Source organism: Vigna umbellata, chromosome 11, assembly GCF_029865625.1.
Source record: "Vigna umbellata cultivar VRB3 chromosome 11, Vumbellata_1.0, whole genome shotgun sequence".
In the NCBI taxonomy this organism is placed as follows: domain Eukaryota; kingdom Viridiplantae; phylum Streptophyta; class Magnoliopsida; order Fabales; family Fabaceae; genus Vigna; species Vigna umbellata.
This window is the reverse complement of record NC_142175.1, coordinates 26,064,005-26,089,603: the sequence shown is the minus strand read 5'-3', so window position 1 is coordinate 26,089,603 and position 25,599 is coordinate 26,064,005. Positions and strand designations below refer to the sequence as shown.

Below are 25,599 nucleotides of genomic sequence, written 5' to 3'. Positions count from 1 at the left end.
AATTTTAAAACCGTCACAAATAATTTAAAATATATTTGTATATTTTCAAATTATTAATAATTTTTCACTAATTTTACAGTAAATAATTAAATTTTCTATTTTATTTAAAATTATTTTTAAGATGATAAAGTTAGTATTAATAATTAAATTTTAAAACATGATACTTCTTTTTATATAGCAAATATATAAATTAAAGAGTAAAAATGACAAACTATGATACTCATTCTCAAGAGAATTTTTTATAAGCACCTCCCAATACAAGAGTGGACTTTAGAAATTCATACATCAAAGTATGGAGGGAGATATAGAAAATTGAGCTCAGTTTCAGCTATATAATAAACCACAAAGTGATACCCTAAACAAGGACAAGGAACAGAAACAGTGACATTGCATTACATCTTTTTTCAAAGCCAATTTTCTTTCTTGAGGCTTTTTCAGTTTTATTTGCAATTCTCGAACTTCCCTGCATCATCTACCTTCTCATTCAATACAAAACAAGCCAAAATCCACCAAAGAAAAGAAAAAGACAAGAACAAATATCAAATCAAATTCAAAGAGCAAACCGCAACTGAAACAATGGACTTTTGAACGAATATAAACAATTTTTTTTTTATATTCGTTATTGCAAGTTAAAATATAAATATTTATTATATTGAAAATAAATATAACTAATTACTTTTTCATAACACAAATATTAAATAGCAAGATATTAAATGTTACAAAAGGAAAAACACTTGAGAACCCTTCAATAAGATCCTCTTTCATCATAATCCCAAATTCTAATGCTACATAATGAAACAATTATAATTGTAACTCTTCACCCTCCTAATTAATAAATTGCAAAATTATTGTGACTTAAACTAGTCTTTGTTTTATTCTTGAGTCAATATATTCTTCCAATTTGTATTATTCTCGCACTCTTTCTTTAAATAAGAGTAAAAGAATGATAAAAAAAAATTCATTGACAAAGAATGTAGCCCCAGAGAAAATAAGCTTTGCCAAAGGAGATTTATCATCTTCAAGTACCCTAAATCCTAAATATATACACATTTATAAGAACATTTTTACAACCTAACAACAGAATGAGAACACAACCCAAACACAAGCAAACACACAAGTGTGTACACACATAAACACAAGCACACTCCAAAACGCAATAATGTCCAATTGGGAAATTCAAGCAAGTCATTCGGAAAAAGGCGTGTTCCAAGCATCTGACATCCATCAAAATGCTGCATACAGCAGTCCATTACAACCCAATTAAATATAAAATCATAACCAATCAGCACTAAATAACGATTTTAGCAAGATGCTATAACTGATAAAGAAGCAGAACATACCAACTGTGTAAACAAAAATAATCTTAGAAATAAGAATCAAGGATGAAGCAAACAATGTCTAAATTTATGTATAAACCCAATAAAATACATATTATCTTACCTTGTTGCCATTTTTTGCAGCTCCATTGTTAGCCTTCCAATCTTTATCCTAATAACAGTACAGAGGTGCGATCAAGAAGACAATAAAATGTCAACCTAAACTAACAAAAAAAAAAAAAAGTGGTAAAAATATTAACCAATTTAGCTTCAACTTCAGCCAATTCTTCAGCATCCCTGTCCATCAAATAAAATCATTAAGCAGAAGTCCAAGATTCAAGCTTATTGTCAATAGAAAAGGGTGAGCAAGCTGATGTGATGGATAAATAATAATCTTGTTCAAACAATGCATCTTTCAAGGACCAAAGGCCAAACACCAAGAACATAATGGGATAGAAAATCAACAATTCTCTGTCAGTGTAACTGTGAAAAAATCAGGCTTCATTGGAGTTCATCCATAGCCTATGATTTCGTCATCATACAGAGAAAAATTAATCAAATTACAATATAAAATAAACCACATTAGGATAGTTTTAAGAGAACATGGAAAACTGGAAAGAAATAAGAGATATAGAACAATTTCAATTAGAACAAAAATCAAATCAAGTCTTCGATGCAAATTCAAGACAGAATTCATCATGCAGAATGCACAACACACTACAGTCAAGATGAGTTCCAAAGATGAGCAATGAAACCATAAATGACCTCTATCAGTGTAACTATGACAATTAAGCTTCATCGGAGTTTATCCGTAGCTCATGACAGTTTGCATAATTTAGAAATCAAAATCAACAAGGCACATAACAGAGCAATGAAATTCCTTCAAATAATACACATGAAACAAACTAATTTCTCTCCAATTTTAATGCTTACATATCACTTGAATTTACAACTATCACTGAAAGGTACACACTCAAGAAAGGCAACATGTTGTAAAATCCAAATCAACCCATTACAAAGATGCAACTAGAATAAAAACTAGTTACAGTTGATTACCTTCTTTCCTGGCCTGACAAGCCTCAAGGCCACCTCTGCAGCAGTATTTGCAGCAGCAATGACATCTTCTGCCCTTCCTGTAATAGGACCTTCTTGAAGTACATGGGTGTGAGCTACAGAAGAAATAAAACCATCTATATGAGTAGCCCTATCACCACACCAACCAAAGAAACAACCATCAACTTCCAAACAATAACAAAATCCAAAGACTCAATTTTCCAACCACACATCACAAATTAATGCTCTAAAAATTTTACTTTTTCAATATATCACCTTTCAACACTGACTCGTCATTGTCTAGTGGAGAGAAATGGCAGACTACGTTGTTTACTGATATACATGTGGGACAAGCAACTCCTTTCTCAATCTTCCTGTTCACATTCTTGTAAACATTTTCAGTTTGCCTACACAGACAAGAAACAACACCTATTATTAAAACTCTGTAAATATAAATCAAATAAAAACAAAAAAATAAATAAGAGATAACGTGTACACATGCTAAAATATCAGACAATGCTCCATCTTATAGAAATAAATATAAGCTGATTTTCTCATTATGTTTATTTGATAATTGGTATATAATAATTGATATATAATATAAAGAAATAAAAAAACGCTGATTTATTTGATATGCTGCAAGAGGAGTACAATTTTAATTTGGCTACAACTCAATTAGTTTTACACTTTTACTAAATAAAATAAATAAATAAATCAACTACAACAGCATCTAACTAGTTTATCACACAATAACTTCAAATTGCAAAGTTCTAGTTCAAAACATGAAGCAGAGGCGCTTGGCCAAACATTCATATAATAGGAACCTTAATGACCAGTGACACTGTGAATATCATTATGGATGTCAACAATTAATTATTCTCTTGATAATGAGTTATCATAATCACAGGTTCACATATTGTTAGGTTCCTGGGTTTGGAACCTAACAAGAAAACACTCAAAAAATAGAAACAAAAATGAAAGAATGAGTTTTGCTATTATTCACCGTAAACGAATCTTTTTACAAGGACTGGGTTTGGGAGCATAACCTCCCTCTAGAGAGCCTAACCTCCCTCCTCAGGATGACAAACCCTGTTAGACTACAATCAAACAATAGACCCCCACTACAATTGATTATTTGCTATTTATACAACCAATAACCCCGCTCTTCCTAACTGCTAAGGCAGTTGGGCATTTAATGTTTTATTCCTTCACTCGTAAACTCTCCATCCCTAACATTACACCCTGCTGCCGAACAACCTTGTCCTCAAGGTTGGAAACGGGAGGCTTGATCTCATGGCTCCTCTTCATCATCGTGTACTCATATGAAAGAAACCCTCTAGCAACTGCCCTCCAACTCAGGTCTGGAGGTTTGGGTGGTGGCAATTCCTCCTCCAATGACTTCCATTCTTCTTAGATTTTATTAGCTTCCAGCATTCTGGTCACCTCTTTTCCAGAATTATAATCCCTGAAGAAATGGTCTTCAATGTCTGTCGCAACCGGGATCGCGACGGGACGGCGAGCCGAAAAACAAACAGGTTTGAGAAATAAATTTGTGGAGTCGCCACCATAATTTATTATGGAAAAACTATGGAAAACTAAAAAATAAGACATGGTCTGCGAAAAGTAGATTTTTAGGTTCGGGAATCGGTTACGCGTAAGGAAGGTGTTAGCACCCTATCGCGCCTGCCCAAAGGCAGTACCTTTAATTAAATGTAAATAGGTTGACGTGGTTTTTTTTAAATGTTTAATTTTCCCTAAAAAAATAATATAAAGAAACTATTAAGACACAAAAAAAAATATTTTTTGTTTTATGAACCCGACAAGAATTGACCTTGGTCCTACGTACATCCATTTATAATGGGCAATAAGGGATCACGTAGTTCTTTATGTAGAAAAAGGGTTTTGAGTTTGTTTAAAAAATTATTATTGATTGATTTAGATTTTTGAAAAGTGAATCCGAAAAAGATTTGGTATAACAAGATTTTTGTACTTTTTATTTATTTAAGAATGGTGGAAAAAAGAAAGAAACCGGCCATAGGCCGACACATACTTATAAAAAAATTATGATTTAAAAAAACATTATTTGTGTCTAGGAAAAAAAACATACCTTTATAAAAAAACTTCAGAGTACAATAAAAAGAGAAAAAGAATGGTACAGAGATGACATACCTTTTTAGCTTTCAGTACTCTCCTCTTTCTTCTTTGATGATTGCCTTATGGGTGAGAACCTATTTTTTTTTTATACTCTCTTTCTATTATTTCTGCATGCTTCTCTCTATTTTTTCCGTCTCCCTATTTCTCTATGACAGAGTGCGTATTTATATACACACATTATAATATTATGAAAATCTTGCCTTAATTGACAATAAAACAAAATAGGGAAAGAAATGGTCATGGTTGCCAGAAAACAAATTAAATAATATTCAAAACATTGATTATCATTATTGTCAGAAAATCATATTTTCCTCTTTCAAAGCAACTGATGCAACAAATTATATTAATATACTATTTTAATTATTGTTTATAATTATTAGCATAATATTAATCCAAATTATTACCATATTAAACTAACATTTCAAAAATATTGTATTTGGTATTAAAGTTATTATTTTATCCCTTTTTTATCCACCATTAATTATTATTCTCTTATTTTTTATTTTTATTGATTTACTTACCCGGACGAAATTGGGTGTTGACAGTTGCCCCTCTTTATTTAGATTTTGCTAAATAACATGAACCTTAAAGTTTTTGTGTTATCACAGTAAGAGCTAAATAAAGATAAAGACACTAATTTCGTTTGGGTCCAAAGAAAAGGAAAGAGATTACCTCGAAGCGTACCTGGTAGAGCATGTAGCAACCTTCTGGATCTTGCTGAAGAGCCGTGACACCTATGAAGGGTGTGTCATACCCTATGAACTTTGTTCGTAAAATTGGCCCGTATAACTTGATGGTGAGGCGCACGAACCTCGTATAACTTGTGAGGCGCACGAACCTCGTATAACTTTGTTCCTTCAGTCCTCTCGGGTTCGCAGCTTGTAGTGCTAGCCCGTTCAGCTTCGTCAAGCCTCTCCCGTTGGGTCCAGCAGTCTTCTCTTATTCAGATCCGACCGAACGCTCAGCTACTCTCGATCGACCTGGGCTATAGCGCTTGGCCTCCGAGCTTTCGGTAACTCTCAATCGGCCTGGGTTATAACGATCGGCCTCGGACCGTGTCACCTCACCGTTCGTTCGTCCCCAAGACGACTTGTCTTCTATGGCCTCGGACCGCTCGGCCACTCCCGATCGGCATGGGCTATAGCACTTGTCCTCAGACCGCTCGGCAACTTTCGATCTGCTTGGTTTATAGCAATTGGCCTCGGACCGTGTCACCTCACCGCACATTCGTCCCCCAAACAATTGGTCTTCTATGGCCTCAGACTGCTCGGCCACTCCCGATCGGTATGGGCTATAGCACTTGTCCTCAGACCGTTCGGCAACTCTCTGGAACTCCTCAACATCCCTTGCAATCCGCATCGGCACCATCCATTCCTGTGGTTCATGCTGTCGGACTTGATTCCGGATGTCCTCTTTCAATCCCACAAGAAAATATCCCAACAGCTGCTCGTCCGGTACCCTCTTCGTTCGACTCGCCAATATCTTGAAGTATTGTATATACTCGTCCACCGTCCCCGTCTGTCTCAATGCTGTCAACCGCTCAACAATGGTTCCAAACCTTATCACCAGGGCTTCCTTCAAACCATCCCATGAACGATTCTTGGCTTTCTCCTTCCAAGCTTTGAACCAGTAGCCAGCGCTCCCCTCCATGCTCACATACGCTAATCGTACTTTCTCCTCTTCCGCTACTCCTTGAAATTTGAAGAATCGCTCCGCCCAATTGATCCAGTTCAATGGATCTAATCCTTCGAACACGGGCAGCTCCACCCTCTTCCTCCAATTGAACCGCTCACCTTCTCCACCCCCAATTTCGTCCTTGCGTCTCGTACTCCTATTGGTGTTCACAAGCGCCTGACTGTCGTCAGATAGTTCCCCTTGAATGCGGTGTCGTCCCCCCGATAATCGCCTCACTTCTTGAAGATCCTGGCGTGTGGCTGCCGAGTCTTGTCGAACTGCCGCCGTTTTCACCTTCATTTCCTCCCTTGACGACTCCATCTCCGCCTTTCGTCCATCCATTGACGGCTCCATTTCCGCCATTCTTTCCTCCATTCTTCCTTCTAGTGCGTTTAATTTTTCCCCCCTTTGTCTTCGCTCTCGTTCCTCCTCCGAGCATTCCCTTCTCCTTCTCTGATTCTCGTTAACAGTATGTTGATCTTCATCTACAAACCCTGGACTGCCTTCTAATCCCTTTTCGTGGTTCCACACCTTTCCTCCAAGAACTCGCAAGAGTTCTCTGGTTTCCTGCCCCATTTCTTGCATATTTCTTCTCCATTCTGCTAGCTCCCTTTTCTGTTCGTTGATCCTCCTTTCCCGAGAATTGTCTCTTCCATGCTTCCCCCCTTTCTTGACCACTTCTTGATCCGTTCTTGACCCCTCTCCTAAGGATATCCGGCAGATTGGACCAACTGTTAGGTTCCTGGGTTTGGAACCTAACAAGAAAACACTCAAAAGATAGAAACAGAAATGAAAGAATGAGTTTTGCTATTATTCACCGTAAACGAATCTCTTTACAAGGACTGGGTTTGGGAGCATAACCTCCCTCTAGAGAGCCTAACCTCCCTCCTCAGGATGACAAACCCTGTTAGACTACAATCAAACAATCGACCCCCCACTACAATTGATTATTTGCTATTTATACAACCAATAACCCCGCTCTTCCTAACGCTAAGTAGTTAAGGCAGTTGGGCATTTAATGTTTTATTCCTTCACTCGTAAACTCTCGATCCCTAACACATTCATCTTTCTATTTCTATATTTATTTGTCATACAAAGTAAATAATAACATTTAACATATTTTTACTATCCCTGAAAATGAAATAAATTCTAAAAAAAAGTATAAAAACAAGGTTACAGAGTTTGAGTCATCAATGCATCTTTAAATCAAAGCAATAATTCTTGTGTGACTTTAGAACATTAGGAGAAATACCAAAGTTAATGGAAACCTTATTTGAGTATGTCAATACGACCACAAACTAACTAAAGAAGATAATTTGTGACATTGAGGATAAATATTGTTTAGAACTATGTATACATGTCAAAAAAGAGCCAAACAGAGTATGATGGACTCGCTCAAGAAGTTGAACCACCTGATTTGCAGAAACATAAGGTAGGAGTGACTTCAAACTTGGTTTTGTTATATCTGATGGCTTGAAAGACAAAATCATCTTTTGCAGCATACTTATCATCTTTATAACAGGGTTAACACATCATCATCAAGTATTTTGGGCACTCCATCCTACTATAACATAGATATATGAAAATATGTTTGGCTACATATTCTTTTCAATAAAAGTGCTTGCATAGGAAGCTAATAAAAGGCATTTCCTCCAAATAAGCTCACATATATTAAAGGAAAAACATAACCAATCAAAGATATGAAATACAAAATCTATTCCATGTAATGGTTGAGTCAACCATATTTAATTGGTGTACAATTATTTATTATAAAAGGAAAAATGAAATGAAAATTTTATAATAAACTAAAGCAGAGCTCTTACCTAAATTTCGTGATTGCTAAACTCATTATAATTATTTCCTAAAAGATGGACAAGAAGTCTTTTTTACGCTGCTTCTAATAGCTCATATTTCCCCCTCTACACATGATAAATAATGTTACCCAACATATCAAAAATTAAAACCTAATAAAAAGCATTAGAGCATCGCCACCCAAAACTCGCCAATTCAATGAAAGTTGCTAATTTCTACAAACTATTTTTTTCCGTTCACTCAGGATTAATCATCTAGGTGCTTATTTTTGTTATACAAAGTCATTGTATGGTATCTTACTAATTGAAGATCAACAATTCTCTAAATATCCTGAATATCCTTGATCTATAAGATTCCAATTTCAGATCGGTCCTCTTCAACTCTTCCTCCAGCCAAAGCAAAATTTCAATTAAACTCAGAAACCCTAATGCTAAGAAGACGAAAACGAACACATCAAACGAATAGCTTAATCAATAGGTTTAGGGTTATAGAAATAGAAAAGAGAAGTTGTACCTAGAGAATGCGAATCTCGTTGTTGAGAAGACGTGAAAATTTGACGACATCTTAGGATCACACTCTGCCACACGCATTTCTCACCATAGTTCTGGAACTGCAAATTTCTAATATTATGTTTAAGTTTTAAAAATTAACTTTCAAGTAATAAAGAATACTTAAACACTTAACATATCAGTACAAAAGTTTTAGGGAAAAAAATGTGGCGGTTAAAATAAATTAACAAAAATTAGTATATTTATAGTCATTTCCTTAACAGCTGAAAAGAAAACACTAATTAAAAATACTTTTTTTTAAGTGTCTCACTTTAATAAATAATAAATATAAGGATAAAATTCTTTGTGAGATTTAAATATTTATATTAATTATTTAATTTGTATTTTTTATTATATTTTTATCTATAAATAAGATTTTTCTATTAATAATAAGATACAGAAAACTAATCTATGTTCTTTCTTATGCTTTTTTTTTTCTCTTTCTTCTTTTCTCTAGTTGTTTTATAACACTTTCATTATCAACGTTACTTTATCATACTTTTTATTATCAGAGTTATTTTATACCACATTATCAACTTCATGCTTTAACCAATTGAGCTAATGGAAGTATTTTTTCTTTAAGGACAGTGTTTTGTGTATCTTACTTAACCTATGTTTTTTCTAATTTTTTTTCTTATTTATAATTTTATTTTATATTTTTATTTGTGTGATAAAAATTGCTTGATTTTATTAATTTTTATTTATATCTTATTATTATTATTTTTATTATAATTGTTCTTATGAGGATGATTATTATAATTATTATTATTATTCTCTTAACATTTAATATTGTTTTATTAATTTGAGTTTCATGAAAAGTTATTACTATAAATATTTTATGTGTTAGTTCTAAATATGTCAAACTTTGTAAAATTTGAATTTGTAATTCTTATATTATGAGAAAGAATTATTTATCTATACTAGATTATGAAATATATTTAGATGCAACGAGTATTGGTCATACCATTAAATAAAGAAATAAAGCATTTTATCGACTAATTTATTTCTATAACAACAATATCATGAAAAACGATTTCACAAACATTTTGAATTAATTTTCTGTCTTCTTGTGGTTGAATAAAACAAATAAATTTTTATGAAAAGTCACGAGACTCGTGCAACTAACTGTGCTTCTTTCCTATAAGTGAATGTAGCAATATCATATTCATATTTTCATGGTCATAGTTGTGGCATTAGTCGGGATCATGATTGTGTCAGTGATCATGGTAGTAGACATGGTCATAAAGAAAATTTCAAACAAAATCATTTTATCAGCAAATTTGAAATAATAATGTGAGAAAGAAAAGGAAAAAGGCGAAAATAATGACGAATAAGATAAAAATATATATTATCATTGTAATGGTAAAGGTCACTCGAGTATCCTTTGTTATACATTCTTTAATAAAATGACATAAGTCTTTACGTAATTAAGTTTTTAATTTATTTTTATTATAATTTAATTTAAGGCTAATTTTCTATGGTATTTTTATTGTATATATTGATTTGAAATATGCCTATCTAATGTTGGTATTAATTATGCATAGGTATAAGAATCAATTTTTCTTTTGTATTATAGAATGTATATGTGCAATGAGTGTATGATGAGCATTTATTATTATATAGATTTTATATAGTAATTGTTATGTAAGTATGAATGGAAATATTCAAATGTTAATATTGTACATGTTATATATATATATATATATATATATATATATATATATATATATATATATATATATTACAAATGGATATATTTTAAATTAATGATATATTAAAATATACATATTATGTGTAAGAATGTGAAATAGGAATTTTGATATAGATTTGTATTTTTATTTTCTTATACTATATATATATATAAAGGTTTAAAGATTTTTGGAGATTATGTTTTATATTTAGTTTTATTTGATATTTGATGATAATATATGACTTGTGGAGTTGATTAATTTTGGAATAAACCAACAACGAGTTAAGATTATTAAGTCTATTAAAATTTAATTAAATATGATCATTTGGTATGCAATAGTGTTGTAGAGACTAATAAACGTACTATGTTTTGTTGATAGTGCAACAATTCATACAATTCTCAAGAGTAATATTTTTTTTTCTTGTTTGGTTGTGCAAGAAGTCAATATTAGCATTATTGTTTGTACTATAAATATAAGTGACGGTTCATGAAAAGCTATTATACTTCTACCATGAAGTCTAATAGAAACTTATTAAGCTCCAAAAATATTTGTCTACATGAATATCATATTAAGATGAACAATGAACCAGATCTGGAATATTTTTATATCATTAGACTTGGGTTGAATAAAAAATGTTGCACTGGAGAAATTATCAATCTTCTCTTATGGTTTGTACTACACATATATTAATACAATTAAAATGCATGTCATTGTAAACCAAAAGTTTACAAATCAAAATGAATTTCTTGGTTGGTATGATCGGTTGGCTCATCTTAGAGCTATCATGATGCAATAAATAGTTGAAAACAAATGTGGACACCCACTTAACATATTTGTTTATTATCACAATTAGATATTTGTAAGGTTATTAGCACAATTAATCAAGTTAAAAGCTCACCTCCCATATTATTCGATTAAAAAAATTTGTCATGATAATCCTGGTGAATTTTCATTTCATGCTTTTCATGAGTGTTGTATGTCAATTGGAATTGAAATAGAACATCCAAAAGCACATGTTCATACTCAAAATTGACTTTCATAATCGTTAATAAAACGTCTAAAGCTAATTGCAAGAACATTACTTATGAAAGTCAATCTTTCAATGGCTACTTAGGGATATGCCATTTTGCATGTTGTAGTATTGATTCGCATCAAGCCAACAAGTTATCACAAATACTCTATTATGGAGTTAGTTTTTGGTTAGTAACCTAATATTTCTCATTTGAGATTTTTTCGGTGTGTTGTATGTGTTCCCTTTTCCCACAAAAAAGGACTATGATGGATCCTCATAGACGATTGAGAACATATGTTGGATATGATTCTCCAAAACTAGTAAAATATATTGAATCACCAACTTAAGACTTATTTACAGTTTCATTTATTGACTATCATTTTAATAAATCAGTTTTTCCAACATTAAGGGGAGAAATAAAATAATTGGAAAAAGATATTGGTTGGAATGAATTATCATTATCTCATGTTGATCCTCGTACAAAAGAATCTAAATTAGAAGTTCAAAGGATAATTCATTTACGAAATTAGTAAATCAATTACCAGATGTTTTTACTGACTCAAAAACAATAAATAAATCACATATACTAGCTGCTAATGCTCCAAATAAAATTGATATTAATTTATAACACATATAAAGCATGGTAAGTCAATTAGTTCTAAAGTTAAAAACCCTCAAATGAGAAAATGAGCTAAAAGACAAGATGACCTAATTAAAAAGGTGGAAATTCCAAAAGATTTATGACATAATTAATGATTTAGTTCCAGAAGAACCTTAGGTGCCTGAAATGATTGAAAATGATGAGATCTCAATGAATTATGTTATGAATAAGATAATATGGAACAAAAATGTAGTCAACATTGATGATGCTTTTGTATACATCATAGCAATGATTGTTATCAGTAGAAATGAGGATCAAGAACAAATGACCATTGAAGATTGTCAACAAAGAAATGATTGGCCAAAATCGAAAGATGTAGTTGAAGCAATGTTTGATTCGCTATTTAAACAAAAAGTTTTTGGACTTGCAATTCACACACTTGAAGTTGTAAAACCCATTAGGTACAAATGGTTTTCTTTTGCCTAAAAACAAAATAAGAATGGTGAAATTTTTAGATACAAAGCACGATTAGTTGCTCTTTTCACAAAGACCTGATATTGATTTTTGAAGAGGCATATTCACTAGTATTGGATGCAATAACATTTTATATTTGATTAACCTAGTTGCATAAGAAGGTTTGTATTTACATCTAATGGATGTTGTAACAGCTTATTTATATGTTTCTCTTGAGAATGATTTGAAACTTCCTAGACGATTTAATTTGCCCAACAATACAAATCCTAAAGAGGATTATGCAATAAAATTGAATAGATTCATATCATGGATTAAAGCAATTAGGACGTGTGTGGTATAACCATCTTAGTGAGTACTTGTTAAAAGAAGGGTATTTGTCCTTGTATATATATGAAAAGATCAGAAAATGAATTTGTCATATTGTTGTTTATGAAGGTAACATAAACATCAGTGGAACTCCTAATGAGCTCCTAAAGGCAATTGATTGTTTAAAGAAAGAATTTGAGATGAAGAATCTTGGAAGTAGAAACTTTTGTTAGGGATCACAAAATGAGTATTTAAATAAAGGTATTTTTTGTACATAATGAAAGTGCTTAAAAGGTTTTATATGAACAAGTCACATCCTTTATACACTCTAATGGTTATGAGGTCATTGAATATTGAAAAATGCCCTTTTAGATCGATTGAATAAATTTTTGGTCTATATGTATCATATCTTAGTGTTATAGGAGCATTAATGTATCTTTCTAATTATACTCGACCTAATATAGCATTTTTTGTAACTTTTTTAAACAAGATATAGTTCTTACCTAAAAGAAGACTAAATTGGAGTAAAATATGAGCTTAAGGGTGTTATGAATATGAGCTTATTTTATCCAAATTATTCAAAATCAGATCTAATGGGTTATGTAAGTTATTTATCATATTCTCACAATGGTTGATCACAAACATGATATTTGTTCACATGTGTTGGCACAACAATTTCATGGCGGTCTGTGAAATAAACCATAACAACAACAGCGTCAAATCATGCAGAATTTTAGCATTACATAAGGTATGTCGTGAATGTGTTTGGTTAAGGTTTATAATTCAACATGTGCGACAAACATGTGTGGTCTATCCTCAGGAAAAATGGAATCAACAACTATATATGAAGACAATAGTCCATTGTTCAATTGAAAGGGTGATATAGAGATCCAACATATTCGTTCATTAGAAAATATAGCATACCTATTTTCAATGTCTTTACTAAGTATGAAGAAACTTTTGGTCTAGAAGTACCATATCTTACTGTTATAATAGCATTAATGTATCTTACTAATTATACTTCACTTGATATAACATTTTTTGAAAATTTGTAAACAAGATATAATTCTTCACCTACAAAAAGACATTAAATTGGAATAAAACATATACTTCATTACCTTAAGGGTATTATGAATATGGGCTTATTTTATCCAAATGATTCAAAATCAGATCTAATAAGTTATGCATGTGTGGCTTATTGATTAGATCTTCATAATGGTTTATCACAAACAAGATATTTGTTCTCATATGTTGACACAACAACTTCTATGAAACAAACCATAATAACAACATCATCAAATCATGCAGAAATTTAGCATTACATGGGGTGAGTCGTGAATGTGTTTGGTTAAGGTCTATAATCAACATGTTTGACAAACTTGTGGTCTATCCTTAGGAAAAATGAAATAAATAACCATATATGAAGATAATAGTGCATTGTTCAATTGAAAGGATGATGTAGAGATCCAAAAGATTCTTTCATTAGAAAATGTGATAGATCTATTTACAAAGTCTTTACTAAGGAGAACTTTTGAGAAAATGGTTCACAAGATTAGACTTTGTCATCTTAATGATGTGAGTTTACCCGAGGGAGAGAAATAGAATATATGATGAACAATATTGAGTTGAAGAATAAAGAATGTTGTACTTTTTTTACTTCATTAGGATTTTATCACAAAGGATTTTTTCTAGTAAGATTTTAACTAGACACATTCTCTTATTAATGTACACCCAAGAGGGAGTATTACGAATTAATGGTTGTCCATTCATTTGTTGCAGTTGCTCATATGATTGATACAATCACTCATATGATTTATTACTCTTTATAAGGTTTAAATATTTATATTAAATATTTGATTTGTATACTTTTTGGGTTATATTTTGTAACAATAAATATTTCTTTTCCTATTAATAATAAGACAAAAAGTTAGTCTACGTTCTCTTTTTCTTCTTTCTTTCTCTCTACTATCACCTTTATTTTATAATAATTTGGTCATATTTTGTTTCAATTACTTAGTTTGGTCCCTTCTTTATTTTTAATTAAGTTCCATTTTCTTGTTTAACCATTAATGTCGTCTTTGTACATGTCATGTGTGAGTTCGTAATATTTTAAATTTTTTATTTTTATTTTTTATTTTTTTATTTTTTTTAATTTCTTATGTCACGCGTAATATTATTGTCACACTACATGACAATGTTAGTATCACGTTACAATGTCGATTTTAGTATCAATGTCACATGACAATGTTTTGTATTCATATTTGAAATTTTGACTGAATTGAATTGTAACTTTTTTTATAATGGACTAATATTGTCACTCTATAAAACTAGACCAAAGTAGTAATTAAGTTTAATAGTAAATACTGAATTGAATACAAGACATTATCATGTGGCCTTCATTGACACTGATATATAACAGTGATACAAATACGTGACACTAACACTGATACGTGACATCGACACTACATGTGACACTGTCACTACCATGTGATACTGCAATTACTTGACACATGGCAAAAAAATAAAAAATATATATAGAAAATACTACAAACTGACATGTGTGGCATGTACAAAGGCATTATTAAGGTGAATCTAAGGGAAAGAGTCTAATTGATTGGTTTTAACAAAAATTTGGATTTAATAAAAAAAGAGATTTGAGCCTAAATATAATTATGAGAATAATATCACAAATTTTACTAAATCTGATAATTGATGAACATATGGAAATAATAAATCAAATAGTGGATATTCTTCCATTTAACTTTATTTCGCAATCCATTACCACCTTTACATTTTTTGTTCACCTTTGCTTGTAAATATATAATGCATTCTCAAAGTATAGGCTCAATTTCTCTCATACGTACTCATTTTATATATTCATATATTTTGTACTCTTACTAACTTAAACATAGAAAAATGTTCTACAGATGACTCTTCCTCTTATTCAATCTCAAAAGGACACACGGTCTTTTTCGTAAGAACAATATGCTACTAATGACTCTTCCTCTTATTCGATCCATGATCAATCTTTCCATGTCATCTTGGATGATTCATATTATTTTTCAATAAAAACATTTGACATTCACTATGCGATCGATCTGATGAAATTGACCAACTATTATTGTTGAGATTATTGAACTATTTATATTAGATATTTGGGAAATCTTATTTATTTTTCTGTTACTTGTATTATGTAAAGTACAACATAAAAAATAATAAAGAAACAAATTAACTTAATCGTGAAATGAATTTAATTTAAAACAATATTATTTGTTTATTCCAGTTGCAATATATTTATGAATCTGTGTTGGCTTATTTTGCTTTGTATTTATATGTACTAGTATTTTTTTTTTATCCAAATTGTTGGATTACTCTAGCATTTTGTCTTAAGTATTCTTTCTTTATATTAAATTTGTTTAATTTATGAAAGAATTATCTAACAAAATAATTATTCTTAATCACATACTTTTATATTCTATTATTTTTGTACAAAATTATATGTTACGTACAAAGTGATATTTTCTCAAATACTATTTGAAGGAGTTCTTCTATCAAAACAACATTCTTAACCCATTTAATTGATATGTATGTGATCTAAAAATACTAAGAACTTATGGAACTTTAAATTTGTCAAGCTTTGTATAAGCAGTGTTCACTTGCCTTTGCTTTAAGGTTTAATACTCAATTTTGTCCCCAGTTTGGTTCGGAAATCTCAATTTAGTCCCTTTTTAGAAAAGTAAGTGTAATGGATCCTTACTTGGTAATTTGTGAGTCAAGTTAGTCCCTTCCGTTAAATATAAGCAAACGGAGTTAATAGGTTGATGATGTGGCAGTAGTCAATGGTTAGGTGTCAAAACGCAATTGTGTGCGTGCTTACATGGAGTTAGGGCAACTGATTTTAAAATTGGGTTTTATTAGAAATTGGGGATAAATTGATTTATGGGTGATTTGTGGTAGATTAGGGCATTTTGGTTTGTGCGAAAGAAGATAAAGGCAGTGATCGCGAGAACCATTAACGTTAAGACAAAGCATTTGTCAGTGGACGAGCATTCGTGGAGATCGTGTTGATGGGGTAAATAACGAAAAACGACATTCAAAGGTGCGTTTATGGTAGATTTTGTTTTGTGTTTGGTTGCTTTCGGTGTGGTCCCCCCATAAGTTTTGATTTTTGTATGGTTTGTTTGTCTTGTGTCCCCCATTGTCAGTGCATTTGCTTTGTTTCTGTTGCGACATTGTGGTTGTGGTCCCCCCTGATAGTGTGTGGTACTGTGTTGTGCCATTTGCTTTGTTTATTGTGGTAAATGTGGTTTTGCTTTGTTTGACTTAGATATCATTTTGGTTAAGAGTTAAGCATAGACTAACTGTGAACAATTTTTATATTAGATAATATGGCCAACTCAGACATTGAAGTCGTGTTTCACCATGGAGGGAAATTTGAGAATAATGGGACATTTGGATATCACTATGGTGAAACCACAACTTTAAAAATAGACCTTGATCGATGGAGTTATTTTGAAATATTAAGCATTCTAAAGGAGATGGGTTATAGGAATGTAAAGGACTTATGGTATTCATTGGGTCGTGGTCCTGTATTAGAAGATTGTTTGGAACCTTTATTAGATGACAAGGGTGCTTGTCATCTGATCAATATTGTTATGTTGAATGGTGAAGCTCACCTTTATGTTATACATAAGGTGTGTGAACCTCAGTATCTTCTACAGTTGGAATACTTTTGTGAACCCGAAATTGATAGACCTAGTGGTGAAGGACAAGTTGAGAGAGAGTGCTGAAAAGCAAGTTGATAGACCTAGTGGTGAAGGACAAGTTGAGAGAGAGTGTGTTGAAAAGCAAGTTGAGATAGAGGTTGGTGAAGCAGATGTTAAGGCAGTGGGTGAAGCAGAGGTTCATACAGTAGCACCTGAGGTAGAACCTGAATCAGAAGTTGAGCCAGAAATGATAGAAGTTGAGGTTGATGTAGTGGCTGATGTAGAGGCTATGGTAGAAGTTGAGACAGAGGCAGTGATCGATGTACAACCTGAGGTAGAACCTGAATCAGAAGTAGTGATGAGAGAAGTTAAAGAGGTGAATCAAGATGCCTTTAAATACTTACTAGCCATTCCACCAAGGTATGTCAATCCAGATGCCTTTAAAATTCATTGTTCCTATTTACTTTTCTTTGTTTTCGTAGCTGATATTTTTCACTTCTTATTTGTGTAAATAGATTTTGGTCACGGTCAAGGTTTACAAGTAATGCTATTTGTGACACCTTAGTGAATAATATGTTTGAAGCATTTAATAGTGTAATATTACATGCAAGAGGTAAGCCCATCATCACAATGATGGAAGACATTCGTTTGTACCTCATGAAGAGATGGGCAACAAATAGAAACAAAATAACTACATATGAAGGTAGTCTTTGTCCAACGATTAAAAAAAGATTTGACAAGGAATTGCACTTGACTAAATACTGGATACCTAGGTATGTTGACATCACTACATTACCATATGGACTTCTTTATGTATTCAATTTTGTACTATAAATACTTATTTGTCTTTTAATCATTGCAGTTGGTCAGGACAAAAAATTTTTGAGGTCAGACACATTTCAATGATGAGTGACAAGTATGTGGTTGACATAGATAAACTGGAATGCAATTGCAGAAAGTGGACTTTAACAGCCATCCCATGCTGTCATGCACTAGCTGCCATGACATTTATCAACATCAATGGAGAAGAGTACGTCCCACATTGGTTTACAAAGTCAACCTACCAAGAAACATACATTCCAATCATATACCCTGTCAATGGTCCTCAACTATGGGAAAAGACTTCTCAGCCTGATGTTTTGCCTCCAACTAAAACGGTGTTGCCTGGTAGACCAAAAAAGAAGAGAAGGCTAGAGGCTTGGGAGCTAAAGAAGGATGACACACAACTGAAGCAAAATGGAACTCGTAAGAAATGTTCCATATGCAGACAGCTTGGTCATAAAAGAAATAGTTGTCCACAAGCTCCTCCAGCAAACCAAACCCAATATCAATCAACTCAACAACCGCAAACCCAAGCTGAACAAAGTCAGCCAACTACTGGACCAAGTCAACTTACTCAATGCGTATTAGAATAAACTCAGCCATCTACAACACAAGTTTAAAAGTGATTTAGGATTGACTTTATGTTTAGGTTAAGTATGTTTAGCTTAAGTGAGGGCTATTTTGTAAACCTTGACATGTATTTTGTAAACTGTCATACGTGCATTTGAAGTCCACTTTGTAATCTCATGACAGATTTTCTTTTCATTATCATGTAATTATGAATGATGTTTGGATGATTATAATCTGAATTTCAATGACAAATTCTCTTTTGGATGTGCATTTCACAAGTCCAATTTTTGATTATATTGTCATCACAGCTTCTTTTTTCATTATGATATCAACTTCAACAGAGTCCTGTATATTACAAACACTGACAGTGGATTTGTTCTTCAATTATATTACAAACACTGACAGTGTCTAATACCTCTGTTACAGAACTCTCTTTTTGGATTAAAAGAAGGCACATATACTTCTTCTTGTCTAAAAAGTCACTTATTATACAAAACTCTCTTTTTGGATTACAGAAGCCACTTCCTCATTTTATTGTCAGTTACACACCACTTCCTCATTTTATGTTGTATATATCACACAAAATTGAAATTGAAACCATAATTTCATATGCTTGAATTCAAATTTCACGTTCATTTCAAAACATCATATTACAATTTGCCCAAAGTGCTCTTCACATAAACTGTCTAATAGAACACATCATGGACTTTTAAACAAAATACATACAACAATGATGTTAATGAATCCCAAAAAACATATCATTGATATTAACATCTTATCCCTTTTCTGATAATCCCTAACACATTTCTCCAGGCTATTAATCTTCCTCCTTTGCCTACCAATAGTACTAGCAGCATCATCTACATAATCTTCACTAAGCCATTTAAAGAAATTGCATCCTTGAAGTTCTTCATTTCTTGTTCGATGTTCAAAGTATCCAACCACAAAAATTTCATTAATAAACAAAAATAATTTATCACAAACATTAAACTACAAACCTTGTAATTAGGGCAGCCCCATAATTGTTTCCCCTCGTTCTTAACTATTTTTGCCACTCTCAACACAGCAGCCTCCCCACAATGGCATATTTGGCTTCCAACGAATCCTCTAGATGAACCACCACGAGAGCTCCCCATGAGCAAGATGAACAACAGTGATTCGAAGACATTGCGAAGCCCAAAGCGAGACAACCACAAAACACGAACCACTAAGGCAAGCAATTGCGAAAGAAGGAAGAACAACTCGCCAACCACGAACCACCAACAACCACTGACTTAAGCACAACCCGTAAATAACAACACAAATCAGAAGACCATCAACAAGAAGAACACCCACAACTGTTCCGTGTTGGCAATCTACGTGAAGAACTCCAGCTGCCCTAACTTTGTTTCTATTCAATTGCACAAAATTAATTAAAAATCCTAACTGCTGCCAATTTATCCCCAATTAAATAAACCCAATTTCTAATAAAACACAATTTTTGTAACAGCTTCCCTAACACCACGTAAGCACGCACATAATTGCGTTTTGACACCTAACCACTGACTACTGCCACATAATCAACCCATTAACTCTGTTTGCTTATATTTAACGGAAGGGACTAACTTGACTCACAAATTTCCAAGTAAGGATCCATTACACTTACTTTTCTAAAAAGGGACTAAATTGAGATTTCCGAACCAAACTGGGGACAAAATTGGGTATTAAACCTTGCTTTAAATAAAAACATTTGTTAAATAGAATGATAGCATCGGGAAACAATAGACAGACCATGTTTTAATAGGTTATCGTTTGTACCAAGCCTATTGTATTGTTCAAATAAGAAGGGACTTTTATAACCAGAATCTAAGTGATTGGATTGACTAGAAATCAGATCACAAGCATATTTTATAATTACTGCGGCCTTTTGTAATTACTAGGGCCTTTTGTAAATAAATACGCTTAAATTGTCTAAAAATAGTTAGGTAGTTTAAGAGGGTTACTTCCTACACCACTCCAGATTGCTCCCTGCACCACCACATTTTCTTAAAATTCCAAAACTAACCTTTATATTTTAAAAAATCCTATATCCATAATTCTTTTCTTCAATGGATGTCGACATCCGTTGAAAAAAAATTCTTCAACAGATATGCCACATCGAATGTGCCCACATCCGTTAAAGCTTAATATTCTTTTTAGTTTTTAGTTTATTAATTTATTGTAGGCTTAATACCTCTTTTGGTCCCTCGAAAGAGAGGGAATGTTCAAATTCGTTCTACCTTTTTTAAAAAGTTAAAAAGGGTCCCAACTTGTGAAAAAACTGTTCAAGTTAATCCTTTTTGGTTACGGCGTCAAATTTTTAACGGTGCAGTTACCACCTAGACAAAACATAATGATGTGTCTAGTTTATGTCATTGCATGGCAGTGTGATGTTAAATGATGTGTATAATTTAAATTTTAAAAAAAATATTTTGACAGAGGTAGGGCTGCTTTGCTCTACGTTGAAGAAGATGCAGATGTTGATGACGTGATGAAGAATGGCGATGAAGGGTTTGCTTGTAGGTTCAAAGAGTTTGATGTGCTGATGGCGAATCTTGGTTGGGGATTTTCACGAGAGGGTTGGACGATTTTTATTCGCGATGAACTCACAATTAGGGCATAACCAAATCTTACCCTACATTTTCATCCATACCAATACAATATTTATTTTCATAGCATATGAAAATTCAATCCATACAAAAATCAGTCTTACCTTGGCATCCTCTCAGTTAGGCCACTGATAAACTGGTTGAAGGCTATTGTCACTTTCATTATTTTATGCGTGTAATTATTTTATTTCCAGTTGAACCATTAGGTGCAATTATTTTATTTCCAGTTGAACTGGTGGAATCATTTAAGCTGTTAAAATTGATGTGCAAAGTTAAAAAGCAAAACAAACTTGTGTAGTTCACCATAGTGATATCTGAATCCAAAATTGAAAATTTGCAAAATCACATAGTTCATTGATAATAGGGGCTTAAATTACTATATTCCATATGCAAATGGAAATATCTAACAGCACAGGACCACAAAAATATAACTTTCCACTACCATAAGTAAAACCTATAACAGTTGTAAATTTGTAATTTACTGAACACATTCAACACCCTCGTATTTTTTTTATTCTTGCTATATCACTCTAAGTTTTAAGCCTACCACTAATCGCATGACAGAAAATCCCAAATTAGGAACCCTAATCGCGAGTTCATCACGAATAAAAACGTCAAACCCTCTCACGAAAATCACCAACCAAGATTTGCCATCAGCACATCAAACTTTTCGAACCTACAAGCAAACCCTTCATCGTCAGTCTTCATCATGCCATCAACATCTGCATCTTCTTCAACGCAGAGCAAGCAACACCTACCCTTTTTTTTTAAAATTTAAATTTTACACATCATTTAACCTCACACTGCCACACAATGACATAAACTAGACACGTCATTATGTTTTGTCCAGAGTGGCAGTTGCACCGTTAGAAATTTGACGCCGTAACCAAAAAGGATTAACTTGAACATTTTTTTCACATGTTGGGACCTTTTTAACTTTTTTAAAAAGGTAGGACGAATTTGAACAATCCCCCGCTTTTGAGGGACCAAAAGATGTATTAAGCCTTATTATTAATACAATAAAGGCTTAATACCTCTTTTTGTCCCTCTTTATAAGGGAAATGTTCAATTTTGTCCTACCTTTTTTAAAAAGTTCAATGTGGTCCCAAGTTGTGAAAAAAGTGTCCAATTAAATCCTTTTTGGTCACGGCGTTAAATATTTAACGATCCAGCTGACAACGTGGACTGATGTGTGCAATGTGGTTGTTTACCTTCATAACGTGGTAGTGAAAGTGTTTTTCATTAAATTTCACGTGGCAGTGGGTAGTGATTTTCATTAAATAAAGGCTTAGGGTTTGGTTTCCTTCGAATTGGTCTTTGAGGATTGGGAAGTGTTTGGGGAGACCAAGGAATGGGTTCCCAAGGGTGTTCTTCGTTTTCGAAAAGTTGGGCCAAAGGATCTTCTCGTTCGTCCCATGGTGGTGCTTGTAGGGGAGGTGGGTTAATCCCTACTTGTGTGGTTGTCCTCATTACAAGGTTTGAAGTACGAAGAATGCTGGGAGAAATTTGTGTGGTTGTCCTCATTACAAGGTTTGAAGTATACCCTTCTCAGTTAATGTTTTCTTGAGTTGATTTGATGCATTTGTTCATAGATTCCCTAACATGGTGAATAACAGGATGGATCTTCAATTGGGAGCTGTTGTAACTTTTTCAAGTGGTGTTGTGAAGACAACGTGGATGAAAAAGATTGCACAATTCTGAAGAGAATAAGTGAGCTGGAAAATGCAGTGAAGGATTTGCAGAAAAGGATGAAGTTGTTAGTTGTAGCTATGTGTGTGTGTATTGTGGTTGACCTTGTAATTTTCAAGTTGTGTTTAGGTTGATTTAGTTAGATCGTGAATTTGGGTGTTTGTTATAAGTTGGCTTAATACCTGTTATGTATTTGGATGCTTGAAAAAAGTACGTTGACAATGCGAAGGTGTTTTGGTTGGTGTAACATCAGTTATGCAATGCAATGTACAAAATGTTGGAATCAGTCCCCTATTTGGTTTAAAAATTCAATAGATGAAGTTAAATTCAGTGGAGATTATTCGAATCAGTCCCCCATTTGGTTTAAAAATATTGAAATAGGTCAACCCAATAATGCATATGATAATGACTAATGGCACATATTACAAATCTAAGTACAAGCTTTGACCAAAACATGATGAAACCACTTTGATTCATTAAATAAAGGCAGTACATGTTTGTCACAAAAGTACATGATAGTGAATACAATTAACCCCTGCACAATTAAATTTAGTAATAAAATCATATCCTATACAAAAGCATTAACTAAAAATGAAAATAAGCTGCACATTATACCTTCTGCTGGTCTGACATCCATGTGCACCCTCCGCATACTTCACTGCCCCCGAGGTCTTCAATTAACAATTGCAAAAACCATGTCCAGCTGTCTTTGTTCTCCACTTCTACTACTGCATAGGCAAGGGGTAGCATTTGATCGTTTGGGTCCCTACCAACCGCAGTCAGCAGCTCCCCCTTGTAAACACGTTTCAAAAAACATCCGTCTAAACATATAATGGGCCTACAACTTATGAAACTATCTTTACAAGCTTTGAGACAAACATATATTCTTTGAAAGATTGGGTCACCATTATGAGAGTCAACTTTAATCTGCACTATTGATTCTGGATTACACCTCAACAGCTCATGTCCATAGTCGTACACCCTTTTATATTGTTCTATGAAATCTCCTTCAACCTGTCTTGTGGCAATTAACTTTGCCCTTCTTGCCTTGGATATTGAAACATTTGTATTCCATTTTCTTTATGCTTTAGTATGAATATCATTAACCTTTAAACTAGGATTCTCAACTAAAGATCTATCTATTTCCTGACTTAACCACATAGCATTCATCAGCTTAATATTAAGTTGCCTACTACAACTATGAGTATCAATTATCTTCCTCAATTGCACAATTTTTCGTGACGGCAAATAACGACAATAAGCTAGCCATGGGCACTTACCTTGGCCACCCATGCATGTCACCCTCACCCTACGGTTATCATTTTTTATAAATTTTAGATCCCTCCCAGCATGAACAACATACCTTTTAATAGCATCCTTAAACTCTTCCTTGTCAGTAAAAATAGTGCTCACTTCCCACTTGTAATCTGCCATGGACTTCTGCTTTGCATATTTTGAGAAAGGACCTACATATATTGTATCATCATTGTCATCCTCCTCACTTGAACTATTTTCAGGAGTTAAAAGCTTATCAGACTCCCAATCATCATCTGACAAACCCCTACATTGTTGGGTTTCTTTTTCACTGTCTTCATCATCCACGTATTCATCACCACTCAAATCATCCATTCCTGCTTCATCATCACTGTTCACTTCCACTTCCACTTCCACTTCACTATCAACCTCCCCTCCATCCTGAATTTCCACATCAACTACTTGTTCACTTTCGACCTCAATTTCAGCCTCATTATCCACTTCTAATGCTTCTTCACTTACATCTTCAACTTCATCCTCATTCTCAACCTCTAGTGCAACCTCATCATCTTCTTCATCCTCATGCTCAACATCCTCATTATCCACTGAATCCTCCTTCTCAACCTCCAATGCATCGTCATGCTCAACATCCAACCAATCCTCATTGTCAACATCCAGTAAGTCCTCATTTTGAACCTCCAATGCATCGTCATTCTCAACATCCCGTGCATCCTCATTGTCAACATCCACTGCATAGCCATTCTCAACCTCCACTGCACCCTTCACTACGTTTGTAATTCCTTCTTCACTATGTTTGTAATTCCTTCTTCACCACCCTCAACATGTGCTGCTCCTCCCACGCCACTACCCTCACCACTCTCTCCATGACCTTCACATAGCAAAAGAATCTCATTCTCATCATTTACTAAGATAGTTGCTTCGTCCACCCCATGCACAACATACAGCTTCACTTTCCCCAAATACTTAGCCACATTCATCATGTTCACAGCTCCTTTATCATCATCAACCTTATGTAGAACATCTTGGACACTGTAATATAATTCTTCTACTTGCATGTAACCCATATGGTTAAGTGAACCTAATACTCCAAAATAACACCATTTATCGGGGTCTACGTCCCAATTAACTATCTCCCCGCCTATATAATTAAAGGGGACTTCTTTGATCAAGGTCCCACCATGGTGGACCACTACCCGAAACATGTCATCAGACATCCCTACCCGAACCCTGCAAATGCAAATGGGGGACCACTAATTTCAGTTAAAGTAT

General features: G+C 33.3%; 2 protein-coding genes and 1 pseudogene across 19 annotated transcripts; all 3 read right to left on the bottom strand.

Annotated features, from left to right (window-relative positions):
* Window positions 1-217: 217 nt before the first annotated feature.
* LOC148191347 (ERBB-3 BINDING PROTEIN 1-like) lies at window positions 218-8,709 on the bottom strand. Of its 18 annotated transcripts, none has more exons than XR_015783008.1 (6): window positions 8,523-8,675; window positions 2,646-2,776; window positions 2,373-2,485; window positions 1,577-1,613; window positions 1,441-1,488; window positions 387-472 (listed from the first exon to the last, which is right to left on the bottom strand). XR_015783008.1 is itself a non-coding variant. In XM_088102229.1 (6 exons), exons 2-6 carry the CDS (start codon window positions 7,624-7,626, stop codon window positions 1,065-1,067), a joined length of 477 nt encoding a protein of 158 aa, XP_087958355.1. In that variant the 5' UTR covers window positions 7,627-7,758; window positions 8,523-8,658; the 3' UTR covers window positions 630-1,064. The 18 variants fall into 18 exon arrangements, 12 of the variants coding, with proteins under 12 accessions (XP_087958357.1, XP_087958350.1, XP_087958353.1 ...); XR_015783012.1 differs by having other exon boundaries at window positions 402-463; XR_015783011.1 differs by having other exon boundaries at window positions 429-476.
* On the bottom strand, window positions 2,843-7,603 carry LOC148191348 (uncharacterized). Its single transcript, XM_088102222.1, has one exon. It carries the CDS (start codon window positions 6,780-6,782, stop codon window positions 5,463-5,465), a length of 1,320 nt encoding a protein of 439 aa, XP_087958348.1. The 5' UTR covers window positions 6,783-7,603; the 3' UTR covers window positions 2,843-5,462.
* Window positions 8,710-21,999: 13,290 nt separating the features above from the next.
* Window positions 22,000-25,394, bottom strand: LOC148191346 (uncharacterized; annotated as a pseudogene).
* Between the last annotated feature and the right edge of the window lie 205 nt (window positions 25,395-25,599).

What these genes read in the sequence shown, in the direction of transcription:
- LOC148191348 (XM_088102222.1), bottom strand. Translation starts at nt 6,782, where the DNA reads ATGCAAGAAATGGGGCAGGAAACCAGAGAACTCTTGCGAGTTCTTGGA.
- LOC148191347 (XM_088102223.1), bottom strand. Translation starts at nt 8,599, where the DNA reads ATGCGTGTGGCAGAGTGTGATCCTAAGATGTCGTCAAATTTTCACGTC. An exon ending in TTGTCAGGCCAGGAAAGAAG is followed by an intron (nt 1,489 to 2,372) that starts GTAATCAACTGT and finishes TACTGTTATTAG; the next exon opens with GATAAAGATTGGAAGGCTAA. An exon ending in CTGCAAAAAATGGCAACAAG is followed by an intron (nt 1,233 to 1,440) that starts GTAAGATAATAT and finishes TGCTGTATGCAG; the next exon opens with CATTTTGATGGATGTCAGAT.